The sequence below is a fragment of the Peromyscus californicus genome, unplaced genomic scaffold (genome assembly GCF_007827085.1).
Source record: "Peromyscus californicus insignis strain IS unplaced genomic scaffold, ASM782708v3 Scaffold_5__1_contigs__length_169319896, whole genome shotgun sequence".
NCBI lineage: Eukaryota > Metazoa > Chordata > Mammalia > Rodentia > Cricetidae > Peromyscus > Peromyscus californicus.
In genome coordinates, this window is record NW_026294573.1 from 976,150 (window position 1) to 995,795 (window position 19,646).

General features: G+C 49.5%; 2 protein-coding genes across 4 annotated transcripts in view; one reads left to right on the top strand and one right to left on the bottom strand.

Annotated features, from left to right (window-relative positions):
* The window catches only part of Cfap74 (cilia and flagella associated protein 74), a 145,615-nt gene extending 140,508 nt beyond the window's left edge, over nt 1-5,107 (bottom strand). For both annotated transcript variants that reach the window (XM_052715505.1, XM_052715503.1), the window contains exon 1: nt 4,879-5,107. The gene's annotated coding sequence lies outside the window, so the exon portion shown is untranslated. The remainder of the gene's footprint in view (nt 1-4,878) is intronic.
* Nucleotides 5,108-5,182: 75 nt separating this feature from the next.
* On the top strand, nt 5,183-18,949 carry Gabrd (gamma-aminobutyric acid type A receptor subunit delta). 2 transcript variants are annotated; one of them, XM_052715532.1, is made up of 9 exons: nt 5,183-5,366; nt 13,129-13,241; nt 13,535-13,602; nt 13,693-13,913; nt 15,648-15,730; nt 16,313-16,450; nt 17,047-17,202; nt 17,471-17,682; nt 18,211-18,949. In XM_052715532.1, the coding sequence occupies exons 1-9, from the start codon at nt 5,299-5,301 to the stop codon at nt 18,499-18,501; spliced, it is 1,350 nt and encodes a 449-aa protein (XP_052571492.1). In that variant the 5' UTR covers nt 5,183-5,298; the 3' UTR covers nt 18,502-18,949. The 2 variants fall into 2 exon arrangements, with proteins under 2 accessions (XP_052571492.1, XP_052571494.1); XM_052715534.1 differs by lacking the exon at nt 5,183-5,366 and having other exon boundaries at nt 13,130-13,241; nt 13,518-13,602.
* The last annotated feature ends 697 nt before the right edge of the window (nt 18,950-19,646 follow it).

Below are 19,646 nucleotides of genomic sequence, written 5' to 3' on the forward strand. Positions count from 1 at the left end.
GGTCCTCTATCTGGGGACCGGGGCCTATGTTCCTCCTGGCTATGAATATGTCAAAGCTGACCTCATTTCCTGCTCTGCCATCTGTCAGCTCACATTGAGCAAGGGGCTCCATCAAAGAACAGAAACATCAGATATGCTCGTAAGACTTAAGCCGATGGCTTTTATGACCAAGTCTGGTGATTCCTTATCACCCCAGGGATATCATTACAATTTGCTGGCTCCAGATCATACAACAGGAAATGAGTTCTAAAAACCAGAGGCAGGATCATTGGAAGCAACTTTGGAAGGCTATCTATACCAGTTTTGTACTGTGTGTCACCATTTATAAAGTATGAAAAAAATGACAGAAATTCTACTTTAAATGTTTTTTTAGACAGGGTCTTGCTATGTAAACTAGATGTCCTTGGACATGCTATTGTAGACTAAGTTGGTCTTGAACTCTACTGCCAAAGCCTCCTGAGTGCTAGGATTGACAGAATTCACCACCAAACCTAGCTAGAAAACCTTCTTCTTTGACTTCTCCAACATCAGCATACATAGTCAAAGAATCCAGGTCCAGAAGACAGACTAACAGTAACCCTTCCTCACAAGGTGCCCCAGGGCAGCCACAGAAGTTCCAGTCTGATCCCCTGTATATTAAGTCTAGTGTTGGATCTCCCTAGCAGCCATTTTTAGGAGTTTTTGTGACATAGACTCAATCATGCTCATATCTAGTGTAGAGTTTTTCTCGCTTGATTGACAGCTCTTTTGTTAGAAATGTTAATTTGTGTCTAACATTTTCTATCATGTGAAAGACTTCAAAATGTCACTTTCCTTTTCTTCTTCCTCTTTTTTTTTTATTTTCCAAGATAAGGTTTCTCTATATAACAGTCCCAGCTCCCCTGGAACCTGCTCTGTAGCCCAGGCTGGCCTCAAACTCACAGAGATCTGCCTGCCTCTGACTCCTGAGTGCTGGGATTAAAGGCGTGTGCCACCACCGCCCAGTAAAATGTCACTTTCAAAACAAAATTTGAGAATAGAATTCAAACTTCTCTACATTAAATTCAAGTAATGGTACTTTGATGCCTGTCTTGCTCAGGCAGAAACAAATGTTCTAAGTGTCCCAGAAAACTCTTCCGTGGTGCTTGAGATTGAGATTACCAAGGAAATGACAGCTAAGCCCTCTTCTGAGTGGACTGCATGCCTTCTTTGAATAGACTATAGAGTTTAGTCTGCTCCAAGTATTTTGTACGTGATCCTTTCTGCCAAGTTTCTCCTGCTTATCCACATGAACAATCTAACTGAAAATCACAGGAGTAATAATTACACTCTAGGCTCAATGAAACCCTATTTGTATCACTGTCATTTTTCTCTATTTAGTACATTTTCCCAGGAAAATAACAAAGCAAATTCACAATTGCATCAGACAAGGACTTTAAATTTAGAAAATGCAGTTTCCTCTTGCAGGCTGTGTGTGACTCACCTCTACCTCCTGGGGCCAACCTGCTGCTGTGGTACTGCAGTAATGGGCTTAGGCCAGCTCCCCTGTCCAAGCCTCACACTTGTTCCCTCCCTTCCCATGTGCTGGGTGCACCAACAAAGTGATCATTGAAACCTACGGCAAGGAAGACTGCAGGCCAGTCATGATTGTTGATCTCCCCAGAAGACCATTCCTCTGTGGCTTTATCAGTGCCACAAGGGCCTTGCTATTCACAGATAAACTGAACTGGTGACTCCTGTGGCTGCCTAAAGAGGCAGGATTTTCAACCTTCCAGGTTTCCTGCTCAGTCCCATTTGGGGAGAACAACACGCCTCCTTGCCCAGAACAAAGAGATACAGCAGTCATTGCCTTGATTATCCAAGCAAGGGTTCTCAATAGATTCTACCTGATTCATGTCAAATACATAGTAATGGAGGTGTATTAGTAGGTCTCATTTATCTGACAAAATATTTGACAAGGGCAATTTAGAGAAGGAAAGGTTTATTTTAGTTCACAATTTAGAGGCACAGTCCATCATGGTGGGGGAAGCTTGGCAGAAAGAGCAGCTCTAGCTCTGGTGTCAGCAGTGAGGTAGCTGGTCACGGTGCATCTGCAGTCAGAAAGCCAAGAGAGATGCTTGTGCTCAGCACTTTGCTTTCTCTTCTGTTCCCTTCTATTATTCAGCTTGGGACCCCAGCCTACGGAACGGCGCCACTGACATTCAGGGTGAGTCTTCCATTTGCAGTTGAACTGTTCTGAAAAATACCTGCCTAGAAACTCCCAAAGGTGCATCTCCTGGGTGATTCCTAATCTATCAAGTTGACAAGGAAGACGAATCATTGATGCAGATGCCCGAAGAATGAATAGTGAAGGGATCAAACAAGTAGGCTTGAACTCCCAGTTTCTTTATCACTACTGTTCTTTTTTAAAGATTTATTTGTTTTCATTTTATGTGTATGAATGTTTGCGTGCACATATGTTTGTGCACTACATGTGTGCCTGGTTGGGCTATGGACCCCCTGGAACTAGATGGTTGTGAGCTATTATGTGGATGCTGGGAATCAAACCCAGCTCCTCTGCGAGAGTAGCAACTGCTTTTAACCACTGAGCCACCTCTCCAGTCCCACTTCACTACTATTCTATCAGGGTAGCAGGTCTCCTAATCCATACTCTAAGTGCACCAAGACTAGAAGAGGGCCTTCTTGAGGTACTCAGAAAAGAGCACACACTTCTGAGATGGGCAGCCATTCTGTGATAGAGGCCTCATGGTGGCAGACAGTGAGTGGGACTCTCCTCAGAGCAATGATGGGAGTGGAGTGGAGTGGAGTGGAGTGGAAAGCCTGTGAAAACAATCTGTAGTGTCTTCAGAGGAAGAAGCAGGCCGAGCATATTAGAAACAGTCTGAGACTCTAACAGACACACAGGGCCAGCTCTCTGTTTCCTCTTGGGTGAGTGTGCTCCATGGTTGTCTTTCCCAGTCCCTTAGTAGAGCCCACATGGAGAGGAAGATGGAGGGATAACTAGTTACACATATTGGCGGGGAGGAACCAAACCTCAGAAACTACTTTTCAGAAATCTTGGTAGGAACAAAGTTTTGAAAGCTTGTAATCCCAGGACTTGAGGGGAAGCAGGATGATCAGGGGTTCAGAGTCATCCTTGGCTATATAGCAAGTGGCTAACCTAGACTACATCAAACAAAACAATAAAAAATGTCTAAGGAGTGCCTTGTGCTAGAAGCTCCATAACTCATCTTTTTCTATACATCTCTGTCTGGCCAGTCATCCCCAGGGAACTTAGGCCACTTGAGTTTAAGACATTCTTGCTACATTCATTAGGCTGGATCTAAACAACTCATCTTCTGCTTCAGTCTCCCAAGTAGCTGGAACTACAGGTATAGTGTACACCATTGGTAGGCTGAATCTGCCCATTTAAAAAAAAAAAAAATGTTTATTTATTTTTATGTGCATTGCCTCTGTAAGGGTGTCCAGTCACCTGGAACTCTTGTTACAGACAGCTGTGAGCTGCCATGTGTTTGCTGGGAATTGAACCTGGGTCCTCTGGAAGGACAGTCAGTGTTCATAACTGCTGAGCCATCTCTCCAGCCCTGAATCTGACCATTATAAAGTGTTTTGTGTGATCCCAGGCACTCAGTGAGGTCAGTAAATGAGGCTGAACAATGACTAAAGTTTGTGGTTAGCTTTTAAAGGGAATCCTCCAGGGCTGGAGAGATTGCTCAGCAGTTGAAAGCACTGGACCCAGAGGACCCAGGTTCAATTCCCAGCACTCACATGGCCATTCACACCTGTCTGTAACTCCAGTTCCAGGGCTTCTGACACCTTCACACAGACATACAGGCAGGCAAAACACCAATGAACACAAAATAAAAACAAATTATGTATCTTCTTAAAAAGGGGAATTCTCCAACACTTCATAGTCAAAAGAGTTAAAATGAAAGATATGTCCAGGGAAGAGCACACTAATTGGTTATCCAATAGCTAAATGATTGTCTCTGAAAACAAAATACAAGTAACATTATACAGACTAAGCAGGTTATATTTAGGAATATATATGTATACACATATACATATTTGCATGTAACAGCAATTAATGAAATAGAGACCATAATTTTTTTTTTGGTTTTTTTTTGTTGTTGTTGTTTTTGTTTTGTTTTGTTTTCTCGAGACAGGGTTTCTCGAGACAGGGTTTCTCTGTGTAGCTTTGCGCCTCTCCTGGAACTCACTTGGTAGCCCAGGCTGGCCTCGAACTCACAGAGATCCGCCTGGCTCTGCCTCCCGAGTGCTGGGATTAAAGGCGTGCGCGCCACCACCGCCCGGCCATAAATTTGAAAGAGAGAAAAGAGGAATATATGTGAGAGGTCGGAGGGAGAAAAGGAAGGGGGAAAATGATAGAATTATATTATAATTTCAAAAGTAAAAGAGGTAATTTTTAAAAATGGAAGATGTGTGAGTCTTCTGCTTTGAGGGTCGATGTCAGTGTCAGGTAGTACGTGTCCTAATTGGTGTGGACAGGAGAGATGGGGCCTGACCATCCAGACTCCGTTATTAGCCTCTCTTGTTCAGTAGGTTTTTTTTGTTTTTTTTTTTTTGTTTTTTTTTTACCGCAGCTCAGAGACAGTCAATAGTACCAACAGCTTTCTCTCTCATGGGGGAGGTCGTCGGATGGAGGGTGTCAAGGGAATAGGATGCTTTCCAAGTGCACAGCAAACAGCTGATGCTACTAAGTGTGTGTGTGTGGTGGTGGTGGTGGTGGCGGGGGGGGGGGGGGGGGGGAAGGGGGGGCAGGGGGGAGCTGTTCCCTGATAGAGAAGATGACTGCTTCAGGGACTCCCCCTGCCTAGGCAAACCAGGCCTGAGACCCCTCACGAACTGCCCAAGCAAGCGCCGCCTCAGGAACACTACCTGTCCGAGGAAGTCCACGCAGGTCTTGCGCCCTAGTCGCTTGTGCTCCTGACAGACACGTGGAGGAACCTGTTTGTTGACAGCAGGGGCAGCAGTTGAAGGGTCTGGGGCGCCACACTCCTGGCGGGCAATGGAGAGGACAGGGAGCGCACGTGAGGCTTAGGGAGCGCAGCGGAGCGACCACAGGGTGTTTTGGGGCGCGCAGGAGCCTCCCGGGTGCGGCGGGGCGCGCAAGCGGGGGTGGGACTGGAGCGCGGGGCGGGGCGGGGCGGGGCGGGCTCGGTGATCCGCCCTCCCATCGCGCCCGCGCCACTCTCCTTCGCGCTCCCGCCCTTCTGGTGCCGCCGCGCGGCCACAGGCGAAGCAACTTTGCTCGTGCCGGGGCTGGCCGGACCTGTCCCGCGCAGAGTCCGCAACGCCATGGACGTGTTGGGTTGGCTGCTGCCATCGCTTCTGCTGCTGGGCGCGCAGCCGCACCACGGCGCCAGGTGAGCGCCTCCCGGGCCGGGGACGATGTGGGGCGGGAGGGACTCGTCCTTTGGCGGGCGTCCTCGGCGGGGCAGAGTTCGGAGTTGCCAGGACCCTGAGTCTTCACCCCCAGGTCCACCCAGGTCTGCTTTGCGCGCGTGCTGTTCCAGTTCTGAGGACCCCGCCGACCTCTTTCTGCTGCCTGGGTTGCTGTCCGTCGTCCCCGGTGCTGAACGCTGCGCTGCGGCGCGGGTTTGGAGCCTCCAGACCAGGTTAATATGGACAGCTCTCTTCATCCTTGGCCTTGGCTACTTCTCACTGAGCTGCTTCTTGCCCCGCTGGTGCCCTTCCAGGTGCTGAGCTGAATGAAGCTTGGCAGGATGAGCTGAGGACAAAAAGAAGGGAAAGACTTGAGAACTGGGGGGAGGGGGGTTGGGGTCTGCCCTTGAGAGAGTCAGGAGTAATGACCATCCATTGCCTCTTGCTTGGATGGACGCCTCAGGAATGTTTGTCCCATCCCTGTCAGTAGGGCGGAGGCGACTGTGTGTCTCCTTTCAGGAGTCGCTTCAGAGTTTACGGACTGAATCCTGACTGCAGGTGAATGGCATCCAAGTAGTTCCATCACATACCCACCATGGAAGGAGACTATATTCTTGGGGAAGAAGGAGAACTGTTTTCCCCAGAGCAAGGAGAGTCTGAGAAGGAAAGCCTTTTGCTGGAGCTCCCTCTAAGTAGCCTCCAACACCTCACAGTCCCTGTCTTCTTTCTCTGCTCTCTGGAACCTAAAACCCAATCTTGGTCACCTTGGTCACTTTGGGCAGAGTCAGCTTCCATGAGAGTCATGAGTGGGGAGGGGTTGTGAAAATCATTTGGATGAAGAGGCAGCAAATGGTCCAAACAGGTCTCTTGTGCTCTGGACTTGATGGCTAACTAACTGACTAATGGACAACAGACATGGCTGCATGCCAACTGTATTTTGGCCATAGATATCCAGGAAGCAGGTCATGCAGGTGTCTGAGTTTCTCTGTTGGCAGGTGGGGACAGGTCCAGAAGGCCTAGGTCTGGCTACAAATGTTATAACTAGGTTGGAGACCAGAGAATGGGCACTGACCGTGAGCCTCTGATCAGCCGGTGCCCTGGAAAGGGCTTTGTTCCTCCTTAGTTTCTGTGGGCTTTATTTCCCTTCTTTTCAGAAAGGAGGGTTAAGCAAAGTAGAGCAGCTGAAGCTGTGCTGTCTGAGGTTCAGGGGTCAGATAATGGCCCTGTCCATGGCCACATGGCCAAGAATCTGAAACTCAAGAGGCTCTGACACCCCAACATTTTAGTCTGAGCATGATTCCAAAACTCGTTTGGTGACAAATCCTGTCCTGTGCTGAGATGAAGCTCATTTTGTGTCTATTTATTCTATTTACAGGACCTATTTATAGGTCGCTTGCTGGGAAATTCTCCAGACCCCTCCCTCAAATCTGCATGTGTAGTCTATCCCCTTCCCTAAATTTAAAAAACAAAAAAGAAATTATAAACCCTGGCTTGTGTGAAGCTTCTCAGGTGTTGGGTAGGGGGTTGTGTACCTGTTTTCTTGGGCAGAAAAGCTGAGAGACTCAAGCCTGCGACTTGTCATTATCTTCTATGGAACAGCACCATGCATGAAGTGGAGGATGCCACTGCTCTGCCCAGCTTCCATTTCATCCCCTAATTGAAAATAGGTACTGTCTTGTCGTATTTTAAAAGTTTATCCTTAGAAGGCTCTGCCCAGACTTCTTCTTGGCCTGACAATAACACAACATGGAGCAGTGTGGCAGAGCTAAAGGATGTCTCCAGGGTGGAAAGGAGCCAAAGACACAGCCGCCAGCTCAGTCCTTGTGGTGACCTTCATGTTTAGCAAGGTGCTGACCATGCAGGGCCTCCCACCCTCATCTCTTCTGGCCTTTCTACTTTAGACAACTTCCCCTCTTCTCTTAGTCTCCAGATTCTCTCCTCGGTCTTGACCTCAGTGGTTCTTTGTGGGAAATAGTGTGTGATAGGGAAAAAATGTATATGTCATATTTGTGGGCTGGGCACAGAGTGTGAAGACCTGCATATATAGTGGGCACTGAGCTTGTCAGCTGCACACCCGTGTGGGTGTCCCTCCCAGGCTGCTGGCACCTCCATCTCCCTGATGCTCACAGTGCGATGGTCGCGATACTCTTCTTTGCCTTGGTAACTGGGATGCTAGCAAGGAGCATGCTGCTCTAAAAGTGGAGCTGTGGGATCCGTGGGCTTGTGTGTGCGCAGTGGATGCATGCTGCAGTGAGGAGCATCCGCTGCCTGGCTCAGCTGCACCCACCTTCCCTTTCTGTCTCCAGAGGCATAGGGTGGGTTCGTTTCTCAGTGGGGGAGGAGGGAAGGAGTTCCCATAACACACCAGAAGTAGTTCAAGGGGGCAGCTAATATGTTTTCACTGCATTTGCTCTGCCTCAAGACCTTGAATCTCTAAATCAAAGCCTGATAGGTGTCTGAGTCTCTCTGTCCATCTATTCAAATAATATCCCAATCTCAGGCTATCAATAGTCTCCAAGGGAGCTTGGGAGAACCAGCAGCTCTCTGCCAAGATACTCGTAACTTAATAGTAAGAATGGAGACCTTTCCACCCCATGTTATGTTCATTGAGTGAAGAACATGTGTACTCCCTGCCCATTAGCACACCTGCTCTATAAAACCTGTCATGAGCCAGTGAATAAGAGCATCGCTGTAGGGACTGTGGGCTTCGGATCCCAGAATCTGGCAGGTAGCTGAGCCTTCCTCACACCCTAGTCCTCTGTACTTATTCACAGCTGGAAAATGGGAGCCATTTTCCCAGCAGGGAAGAGACACAGGAGTGAGTGAAGTCTCCTCCTTTCTTGCTCCTAGAACATAGTTAAGTGCTTACTTTCATGTTCCAAGCAAACCTAGGATAAGGAGAGAGGAGAAATATGCACATGTGTGCCAATGCCCTGAGACTGCCCTGAGACAGGGCCAGGAAGGACAGTGTCTCCTGATGGCCTCTTTCCACACTGCCTAGATGACAGCTGGGTAGTCCAAAAATAAAGTCCATTTCAAGTCCCTTCACATCTGGCCTTCAGGATGACTTCCATTTGCAGTCCTAATTGTACTTCGTTAGAGGCTAGGGCTTAATTTAACTGTTTCATACCTTGTAATCACATTGTCTCATCTCCAGCTCCATCTTTCACTCTGGGGGACAGCTGGGGAGCAATCTCTCTCTCTCTGTTTGGAATAAACAATAGACACAGACATTTTGTCTTGTGCATCGTGATGGGCTAAAGTAGTAGTACTTGGTAGGCCAGAGATTTGGAAAATTTTGTTAGCTAGAAAATTTGATACCAAACAACTTCTTCAAAGTCTGGTATATGAAGCAGAAAAATGAAATATGGGATGGAAAGTGAAGCCTTGGACCATCTGCTACTGGTGCCTCCCCAACTGGGGAAGACTTTAGGGCTCCTAAGACACACCTAAGAGTAAATAAAGTCATGGTCTTACCATGTGCAGAGAAAGGCAAAGCTCTGTCTGGCTCCCCAGACCACTTTAGCTCTAGCAGAACTGTGTAGGGTTTTGTTGTTGTTATTGTTTGTTTCTTCTCCCTGCCTCCCCCTCATTTTGGTTCATGTAGCCCAGTGTGGCTTTGAACTCACTATATATCTGAGGCTGGCCTTAAATTCCTGGTCCTCCTACCCCCATCTCTGAGATCATAGGCATGCGTGTGCTAACATATCTGACAGAAGTGTGTGTTTAAAATGTGAATTTAACTATGAGACCTGCTGTTCAGAATCCCTGCCCTGACTCCAGATTGAGGCTTTTCCTGTCTCCAGGGCCCTTCATATCTACCTGTGCTTTGCCATGGCCACTGAACCTCTCTGTCCCATTGTCACTTTCTCTAAGAGGCTGCCCCTCTGTATAGCCTCCAACCTAGGCAAAAGAGATCCTGAGACCTCACCTGTAGAGTTATTCTTTTTTTTTTTTTTTTTTGGTTTTTCGAGACAGGGTTTCTCTGTGTAGTTTTGGTGCCTGTTCGGGATCTTGCTCTGTAGACCAGGCTGGCCTCAAACTCACAGAGATCCTCCTGCCTCTGCCTCCCGAGTACTGGGATTAAAGGCATGCACCACCGTTGCCTGGCTAGCATTATTCTTAACACCACTTGCATTGTCTCCTCCCATGAGCCTGGGCCCTCTGCTTAACCTGGGCTGTGACTATCCCTCTGTGGCTCAGCCTTAGAGAGGAGTTGTTTGATGGTCTGGAGCGATGGCTCAGTTGATAAAGTGCTTGGTACATAAGCATAAGGTCCTGAATTTGAACCCTAACACATAAAAATACTGGGGGGAAAGAGGGTTATCCCAGCAATCTGAAGGTACAGACAGGATCTCTGGGGCAACCAGCCCCTAGGTCACCAGTGTACCTTACTAGGTGTGTTCCAGGTTACTGAGAGACATTCACATAGAGAAGCAACCAATGTACAGAGGAGATCCAGGCATGCAGTACCCAGGAGGGCTGAGGGGCTGTTGCAGTGGCCTGATGGGGCGACCCAGCAAGAGGCCGCATTTCTGGTAGTGCCAGGTAGAGCTGGCTCACACTTTCTCCAGCATCCCAGACCAAGGCCCTGGAGGCCATATCCAAAGTTACTCTCCTGTCCCGGGAATAAGAGGGTCAGAGTAACAAGAGGTTCATTGTGTGACTGGTCTCTACCGTTAAGGAGATCTGTTGGTTCTTGTCTTCTTGAAGGAAGGAATTCTGTCAAGAGACAGACAATTTAAGTAGAAGTTTATTTAGCAAAGCAAGTAATCTAAAAGAGACTAGAGCTGGCCGCACAAAGGCAGAGAGCAGCTCAGTGGTTCGGGATTGTGGATTTTAAAGATGTTTTTATGAATATTTATGTGGTGGGTGGTATATTCATGGGAGGTAAGATAACACTTTTTCCCTCCCAAATCATAGTGGGCAGGATCTTCCTTTTAGGACATTTCTTCTCATGACTTGCACAAAAAGGAATGTGTGAGCATCATAATGCAAGAGATATTTTAATGACATAGGGTCTCTTGAGGATGCAGACCCTTTGTTTGTGCACATGTGTGAGAGAATGGCCTGGTGCTTTTGTTTCTCATATACAGGGAACAGCCTCACTGAACCTTCCAGGGTATTTAACTACAAAGGGACATTCTGACCAATAGCAGACAATAGTCACCAGGATGGCAGCTACATTTTCCTCAGTCACCTCATGTCCAGCTCCTTGCCTACCTAGTATCATTCCCATTCCTTTTCAATGGCGGACCATTCCCCCTGGGGGCAGGAGCACAGCACGCATTAGTGTTTCAGGCTGCCACAACACATTACACAAACTGGGTGACTTCAAACAACTGAAATTTTTTTCTTTTGTACATCTGAAGGCCGGAAACCCCCAACCCTCTGGAATGTCTGTGAGGACAGTCGCCCTCAGCTTCCCTCCTGCCTCTAGTGGCAGCCAGCAGGACTCAATACCCCTCATTTTGTGGAGGCACCACCCGGCCCACCTTGTCTTCACCTGCCTTCCCATCCCTGCCATCCTTTGCTCTCGTTTTCTCTGCCTGCCCTTCTCCAATGTGGCCTTTTCCAAATTATTCTCACAAAGACCTTCTTCTCAGGCAAGGTCCCAGACTGAGGTTTCAGGTGGAAACAACAGCTGGGAAGGCAAGGAAGGGTGGGGGACTCGGTTCCAGCAAGCGGGAGAAAGTATGGAGAGGCTGCTTAAGGCCCCATGCTCTGGCAATGTCTGGGTCCGTCTGCTTCACAGTTTTGGATCTGTTGGAGGGAAGTCTTCAATGCTGCCTCAGCAGCTGAGGAGTTCCCCTACACTTTTAGGGACCTCAACAACTCAGGCCAAGCTCGTGTTTGTTGCTTCAGCACAGAAAAATTTCAGCACTAGCCAGTTTATTAGGTAGAGATGGAGATGGTAGGCACTTATTTACTTAGAGACAGGGTCTCATTATATAGCTCTGGCTGGCTTGGGGTTCACTGTATAAATAGGTTAGACTTTCTGAGCTCATAGGTATCTGCCTGCCTCTGCCTCCTGAGTGTTGGGATTACAAGGCCAGATTTTATTACCGATATTTTGTTTTTGTTTTGTTTTTTGAGACAAGGTTTCTCTGTGTAGCTTTGCGCCTTTCCTGGAACTCGCTCTGTAGCCCAGGCTGGCCTCGAACTCACAGAGATCCGCCTGCTTCTGCCTCCCGAGTGCTGGGATTAAAGGCGTGTGCCACCACCGCCCGGCCTTATTACCGATATTTTAATATAAGTTTAAACACGAGGATTGAAAACTCACTCAGAGCCGGGCGGTGGTGGCGCACGCCTTTAATCCCAGCACTCGGGAGGCAGAGCCAGGTGGATCTCTGTGAGTTCGAGGCCAGCCTGGGCTACCAAGTGAGTTCCAGGAAAAGGCACAAAACTACACAGAGAAACCCTGTCTTGAAAAACCAAAAAAAAAAAAAAAAAAAAAAAAAAAAGAAAGAAAACTCACTCAGAAAGAAGGCCATAACTAGTGTGTGCGTGCATCCCAAAATCAAGCAAGGGAAAGTAAAATGTACAGGTGTCTCAAGGGAGAGTCTCAATTAATTGTCTTGACATTAGCCATAAATGCCTTTTTTATTTTTTTGTGGCTTTCAAGTTGCATCTCAAAAGGTTGCTAAGAAGCCCTTTTTCTTTTCCTTTTTCTCTCTTGGCAAGTGAGATTATAGGGTGGTTCAGGCAATACCCTGCATTATAACCTGGTAAAACAAGAAGCCACCAGGATCACACACAGGGTTTAGGACATGCTCTTTTCCTGTAAATGGAGTTTCTGAATGAGATTTCTAAAAAATTGCAAATTTACTGCTGGAAAGAAAAAAGACCTTACACCATTGTTAGTTGTATGGAATTCTCACTTCTCTGCTGGCTGAGAAGCTTCAACTGCATTCCAGAGTGAGTGGGCTCCTCTCTCCTCTCATGTCCCCAAGATTTTCCCTGCCTTTCTGTCCTGCCTAGTAGTTCTGCTGGGAACAGCAAGGCCAGCACAGGGCAGTTGTTTTTTTTTTTTTTTTTTTTTTTTTTTTTTTGGTTTTTCGAGACAGGGTTTCTCTGTGTAGCTTTGCGCCTTTCCTGGTACTCGCTTTGGAGACCAGGCTGGCCTCGAACTCACAGAGATCCGCCTGCCTCTGCCTCCCGAGTGCTGGGATTAAAGGCGTGCGCCACCACCGCCCGGCCTCAGGGCAGTTGTATTCACCTGCCCCCAGCTGCTTCAATGTCAGGCCGAGTCCTAGGTGTGCATGGCCCCCTGGAGGGTGCGGGGTCCTCCTGAGAGGATAGCGGTCCACCCAAGTTTCTGGGCACCTCTCACGCTTCTTTCTCTCAAGCCACATCCAGGGAAACGTTGCTGACAGGAAGGCCATGTGCTCTTGTTGGGTTGGGGTCCTCTGCTCTGGGGACCAGCCCTGGGGATTGGGACACAGGTGATTGATGGCTAAGCCTTTGGTTCTCCTCCATGAACATGTGGAGGAGGGGGACTAGGGAGATCCTCAAGGAGCCTGGGATCTCTGCCTATATCCTGAGATGGCACAGGGGACAGAAAGGTCCCTAACACTGGAAGGTAGCAGAAGTGTGGAGGACCTCTATGCTGTCCTGTGTCTTGCCTAAAGGGCCCAGTGGGGGATGGTACTTGCTCTTCCTTGGCATGTGTGCTGAGGACAGTGCTTCACCCCTAGGCCCTGGTGCTCTGCCTGCTGTGACCAGTTGACTTTGTGTTCCCAGAGCAATGAATGACATCGGGGACTACGTGGGCTCCAACCTGGAGATATCCTGGCTCCCTAACCTGGATGGCCTAATGGAGGGCTATGCCCGAAACTTCCGACCAGGCATTGGAGGTATGGGCAGCTGTTGGGGGCAGGGGCACAGGCAGGAGGATTTGCTGTGGGTGTGGGTTCTGCTGGGACTGGTTTGGCAACTCCAGGGGTTCATTGGATTTCAAGCCCCAGCCATCTCAGATGGAAGAGGAATCTCCCCAGGCACTGTGGGAAACGTGTGCCGACTCCAAGTTCCCAGAAAAGGCTTTGGCTATTCCTCTGTCCTGTCTGTCTGGGCTAGCCTCGAAGGACAACTGGGGTGCCAGGCTGCAGTTTCTACTACAATAACCTTAGCAGGCCCCTGCTTCTTACAGGTCCCCCTGTGAACGTGGCACTCGCCCTAGAGGTAGCCAGCATTGACCACATCTCTGAGGCAAACATGGTAGGTGCCAGTCAATACTGCTCCCTGGGCTGTAGGCTCCAGGAGGGCAGCAAGGGACAGCAGCGTCAGCGCTGGCCTCCTTCTCTGCAGGAGTACACCATGACAGTGTTCCTGCACCAGAGCTGGCGGGACAGCAGACTCTCCTATAACCACACCAATGAGACCCTAGGTCTGGACAGCCGCTTTGTGGACAAGCTATGGCTTCCTGACACCTTCATTGTGAATGCCAAGTCTGCCTGGTTCCATGATGTGACTGTGGAAAACAAGCTTATCCGCCTACAGCCTGACGGTGTGATCTTATACAGCATCCGGTGAGCTGGGCCTGCCTTCCCCTGCTGCTCAGGCACATACCCTCATTCTTCCAAGACACAGAGACATGAGTAGTAGACAGTGTGATGCTCATTGTACCCTCTGGCTTTCAGAGCCTGCTTAGTTGGCATTAGCTCCAGATGTTACAGGAGGCAGACGGGTGTTTTCGTTTTTTAAGTGAGGCTAAATCCATATACTACACATTCACCATTTTATAGGGAACAGTTTAGCACAGCCAACCTCTGTAATCTTACCCTAAACTGCCTATGTGACATTCAATTGCTCCAAAGGAAGGACCACTTTCTGGGGTGCCAAGATGCCTATCCACTGAGCAGCCACACTTTGGCTTTGTGTACGCATGTTTGCACGTGTATGTGCTGTGACACATGTAAGGAGGTCAAAGGTCAACTTGTGGGAGTCAGTTCTCTCCTTGCACCAGTAGTGACAAAGGCCTTCACCTGCCGAGCCATCTTATCAGTCAGTTGGCTTTTGAGACTCGGCCTCATGTCGCTCAGGCTGACTTTGAACAACTTACTATGTAACCAAGACTGACCTTGAACTCTTGGTTCTCTTGCCCCTCACCTCCCATGTGCTGAGATTGCAGCTGTGCACCACCACACCTGGATAGCCCGAAGACCTTGGCCACCACCCATCCTGCTTCTATCCTCACGGATTTGTGGGTATTTCTCAGAAGTGGATTTATATGCTGTGTGGCCTTCTACGTCTGGCTTCTTTCAGTATTGTGTCTTCAAGGTTCATCTGTGCTGTAGCTTGTTAGTGCTTCACCGCCTGCAGGGCTGAATGGTACCCCGTTGCATGGATGGACCCCATTGTCCATCCCCTTATCTGGTAATGGATATGCTGCTCCTACCAGGTGCCTTTAAAAATTGAGGTTTCAAAAACAAACAAACAAAAACAAAGGCTGGGCGGTGGTGGTGCAGGCCTTTAATCCCAGCACTCTGGAGGCAGAGGCAGGCAGATCTCTGTGAGTTCGAGGCCAGCCTGGTCTACAGAGTGAGATCCAGGACAGGCACCAAAACACCACAGAGAAACCCTGTCTCAAAAATAAAACAAAACAAAACAAAACAAAACAAAAATAAAAATTGAAGTTACCATTACTTTAAAAAAAAATCAAGAGATTTGTCAAGTGTGGTGACACATGCCTTTAATCCATGTACTCGGGAGGCAGAGGCAGGTAGGATCTCTGTGAGTTCAGGGCCAGTGAGTTTCAGGACTGCCAGGGCTCAAAAAAACAAAAGCAAGCAAGCAAACAAACAAACCAAAACACAAAAGGATCTAGAGATTTACACAATAATCTAAATGTTGGTCTGTCCTGGCAAAGCAGATCATTTGGCAGCATTGAGCCCACCCCGCTGTACTTACCACTGTCCCTCAGGCTAGTACCAGGGGAGCTGAGGCTGGTTCTTGCCTCATAAACCTGTAACTTGGACAAATAGTCAAGCATTTTAAGGAGAATAGAATAAATGAAATCCATTTCTTGATAGTTCTAAAGGCAGTTACAAATATCTATTAAGACTACCCTAGTTTTCAGTTTTTGCCCAGATGCCAGAATTATGCTAAACAAACCCAAGAGGCAGCTGGAGCTGCATGTGGCTCTTGATGAGCAGGTGGCTCCTCTGTGTTGATGCAGGGGGGGATATCTGCTGTCTAGGGGCAGGGGACCCGGCAGCTTCCAAAGGGTACCATGACCTCACCAACCCACTTTGTCTATACAGCATCACCTCCACAGTGGCCTGCGACATGGACCTTGCCAAGTACCCCATGGATGAGCAGGAGTGTATGCTGGACCTGGAGAGCTGTGAGTGCCCTCCCCAAGGTGGGGTAGGCCCTCCCCAAGGTGGGGTAGGCCCTCCCCAAGGTGGGGTAGGCTCCTTTCTGTTTGGGGATGTGCTGGCTCCTCCAGTGGAGCAGGACACTCAGGGCCGAGGCTGCACAGCTCAGGGCCAGGGCCAGGCTGACCTGGATCAGAGCACAGGGAAGCTTCCAGGATAGGGCTTCCCTATGAGCCAGTAGCCTGTATAGGAAAAGCCCAGGCTGAAAGGCCTAAGGGAATTTAGCCAGCACAGGTGGAGAAGAGCCTAGAAAATCTGACTGTGGCAACCAGGCTATCCTAACACAACAGACCTGGGCCCCTTAGCATCCTCCATTAATGATGGCTCTGAATTTGTCGGCACCTCTGGACCTACCAACCTTCTCAGAGATGTAGAATACTGTGCCAGAGCCAAGGACACTTCCCCAACTGAATCTGAGTGGATGAGGTCTCCATGGCTGTCACCTGGTCATCCCTACTCCTCAGGCTCTTTATGTAGATGGGGCATGCCCTCTGAGACTGCCAAGGGCTAAGCTAGACTGTATTGCCCGCTGGTGGGCTCTCTTACAGATGGCTACTCTTCGGAGGACATTGTCTATTATTGGTCAGAAAACCAGGAGCAGATCCATGGGCTGGACAGGCTGCAGCTGGCCCAGTTCACCATCACCAGTTACCGCTTCACCACGGAGTTGATGAACTTCAAATCAGGTAACTTAGGGGCACGCCTGTGAGCTGCCTGCAGGTTTCCTGTGCTTTATAACAGAGCTGCCAGCCAGTTCTGAGGGCTGAGGATGCAGCTGGGAAACTGCTGAGTTAGGCATTAACTGAGTGTTGCTGGCTGTGCTCAAATGGAATGGGAACACACTGCTATGCCAATAGCCAGGTCTCTGCCTTCTTATTCCTGGGATATTTCTTCCAGTACTCTAGGCTTAGAGAGAACATGGAAGTGGTTTTATAGGCCCTTATCCTTAGGACTAAGCCCCTTCCTTGGCCACCTTTCCTTTCAGAGAGTGCGTATGCATAGAGTTGGGCAGAAGGCACAGAGATGGGGGCAGCTACCCTGCCATTAGCTGGACAGGTTGCTCAGAACCGATTCAATGAACTTGATCCATTCTCTTCTTTGTCTGAGTGACCCAACATCTTTGTGGCCAGACCTATGGCAAGGTATGGAAGGTGGGTTTTCTAGGATCTTCCATCTGAGCCTCATAGTGGGCCAAACAAACAACCAAGTCTGCTCCCTGACACCTGTGAGGTAAATGGAGTGTGGGGGGAGGGGTTGATCTGACAGTGGGTTGTCTCCACAGCTGGCCAGTTCCCGAGGCTCAGTTTGCACTTCCAGCTTCGGAGGAACCGGGGTGTCTACATCATCCAGTCTTACATGCCCTCTGTCCTGCTGGTTGCCATGTCCTGGGTCTCCTTCTGGATTAGCCAGGCAGCGGTGCCTGCCAGGGTCTCTCTAGGTATGAGGCTTCTCTCTCCTTCCCATGAGCTGATAGAGGGAAGGGCCATACAAGGACCGAGTCACCCTGATAGCTGTGAACTAATCCCTTGGCCTCTAGACCTCATTCTGTCTGCCCTGTGCAGTGGCCAGTCAGAGTAGGGTTAGTCTCAGGAGCTTAAGGTGGGAGTAGAGGGCTGAAGAAATCCCCTCTTCCTGGGACCCAGGCCCTCATGGATAGGGTGGGAAAGAGATGGGAGGGCTCCAGCAATGGCTTCCCTTCCCACCAGGCATCACTACTGTGTTGACAATGACCACACTCATGGTTAGTGCCCGCTCCTCCCTGCCGCGGGCTTCTGCTATCAAGGCCTTGGATGTGTATTTCTGGATCTGTTATGTCTTTGTGTTTGCTGCCCTGGTGGAGTATGCATTTGCCCACTTCAACGCTGACTACAGGAAGAAACGAAAGGCCAAGGTCAAGGTCACAAAGCCAAGGACGGAGGTGAGAGGTTGGGTGGGCTAGTCTCACGGTTCAGAAGCAAGGATGAAAACAAAAAAAAAAACAAAAACAAACAAACAAACAAACAAAAAACAAAGATGGGGCCGGGCGGTGGTGGCGCACGCCTTTAATCCCAGCACTCGGGAGGCAGAGCCAGGCGGATCTCTGTGAGTTCGAGGCCAGCCTGGTCTACAGAGCGAGATCCAGGAAAGGCGCAAAGCTACACAGAGAAACCCTGTCTCGAAAAACCAAAAAAAAAAAAAAAAAAAAAACAAAGATGGATTTCTACCTGGAACAAGGGAGCAGAAAGAGCTGTTCTTCTGCTGGCCAGCACTGAGAAGGTCACTTTTGACCCCTGAGTCCCTGCCCCTAGGACTGGCTCCTGAGCAGTCTACTGTAGGGTTGCAGTGATGATTGCTAAACATAGACAGGAAAACTTCCATTGGCTTGAACAGGGTACTGGGCATGAGCCCTGGTCAGTCAGGGTATCCTCAACACAATCCTCCTGTCTCCCCACCCCACCCTCTGCAGATGGATGTGAGGAATGCCATTGTCCTCTTCTCCCTCTCGGCTGCTGGGGTCAGCCAGGAGTTGGCCATCTCCCGTCGTCAGGGCCGTGTCCCTGGGAACCTCATGGGCTCCTATAGGTCTGTGGAAGTGGAGGCAAAGAAAGAGGGGGTGTCCCGCCCAGGGGGCCCAGGAGGCATCCGTTCCAGACTCAAACCCATCGATGCAGACACCATCGACATCTATGCCCGAGCTGTGTTCCCTGCAGCTTTTGCAGCTGTCAACATCATCTACTGGGCAGCATATACCATGTGACAGCAGTACAGTGGCCACTTCACTCACCCCGCTGCTGGGTCGGTGGTGGCCAGAAGCTCCTGGAGGAATGGTCCTCTCTGTGGGTCTCCAAGTGGGACAGAGAGGAAGCTGCAGCTTCCTGAGCTTTACCTCAGCTTTGCCCTGGAGACCAACCAGCGTTTCTTGCAGATGGAGCAGGACTGGTTTTGCACAGTGGACCATAGCTGACCTGACCCTGAAGCGGAGCCTGGCACTGCTGGGCCCACGGGAGCTGTGAATTTTTAGACTCAGAATGATCCCGATTTCTAGGCTTTTGCTCTGTGGGACCAGGATCAGAGAGAAGGAGAGTGGAAGTGGATGACCACTCTCACGGTGAACTGGGGGAGAAGGGCATACAAGGCCTCTTTGGTCCCAGCATGAAATAAAGCCTTGCCCTGGCGGCTGGCTGCTGTCTTTGTTGCACACAGCAGTTGCAATGTAGCCTTCTCTGCCTATGCTTCTCGGCCACAGGGCTAGATAAGAAGGAGGAGGGTTGGGACAGCCTAGGGAAACCCGTAAAATCTAGGGTAAACACGCTCTGTGTGCAGGGAAAGCAATGGGGTCGGGTCCCCAAAAGGAGGCTGACTAACAGGATGACCGTGGGGGAGGGGGTCTGGAAAGGAGAAGAAGCCGTACTGATGACACCAGCCTGATGTATCTATCCTGTCCCTGTCACCGGGCTATGTTGCAGCCATTTTCACTAAGGCAGACGCAGATCTGGGAGCATGAGCTGAGAGCCCCAGATGCCAGAGCCACACACTTTTGAAATGCCTTCCTAAAAATCTCAGAACTGGGAACACATCTGGAGCCAGGGAAGCTCGGGGAAGCATCCCAGAAGATGAACGATGTGTCTGTGTCTGAGACATCAGTAAAGGCAGAGATGCAGGAACCTGGGGATGGTTTAAGAAGTCATTACTCCCTTGATCACCTAGTGGAGGCTCAGACCCAAGGTGCCACTGTGGTGCCTTCTTAGATAGAAACTCAGAGGCCACCTCAGGCCCTACAGACACCCCTTAGATACATCCTACAGCAGCCTGAAGACTCTGAAGCCATCGGAGCATGTGATAGGCAGCTGCTAATAAAGGGGTCCAACTTTCCCATACACTGAGTCTTCCATGTAGAAGGAA

Coding starts and splice junctions, on each gene's coding strand:
- Gabrd (XM_052715532.1), top strand. CDS start 5,299: ATGGACGTGTTGGGTTGGCTGCTGCCATCGCTTCTGCTGCTGGGCGCG. Junction 16,451..17,046: donor GTTGATGAACTTCAAATCAG/GTAACTTAGGGG, acceptor TTGTCTCCACAG/CTGGCCAGTTCCCGAGGCTC. Junction 17,683..18,210: donor TCACAAAGCCAAGGACGGAG/GTGAGAGGTTGG, acceptor CACCCTCTGCAG/ATGGATGTGAGGAATGCCAT.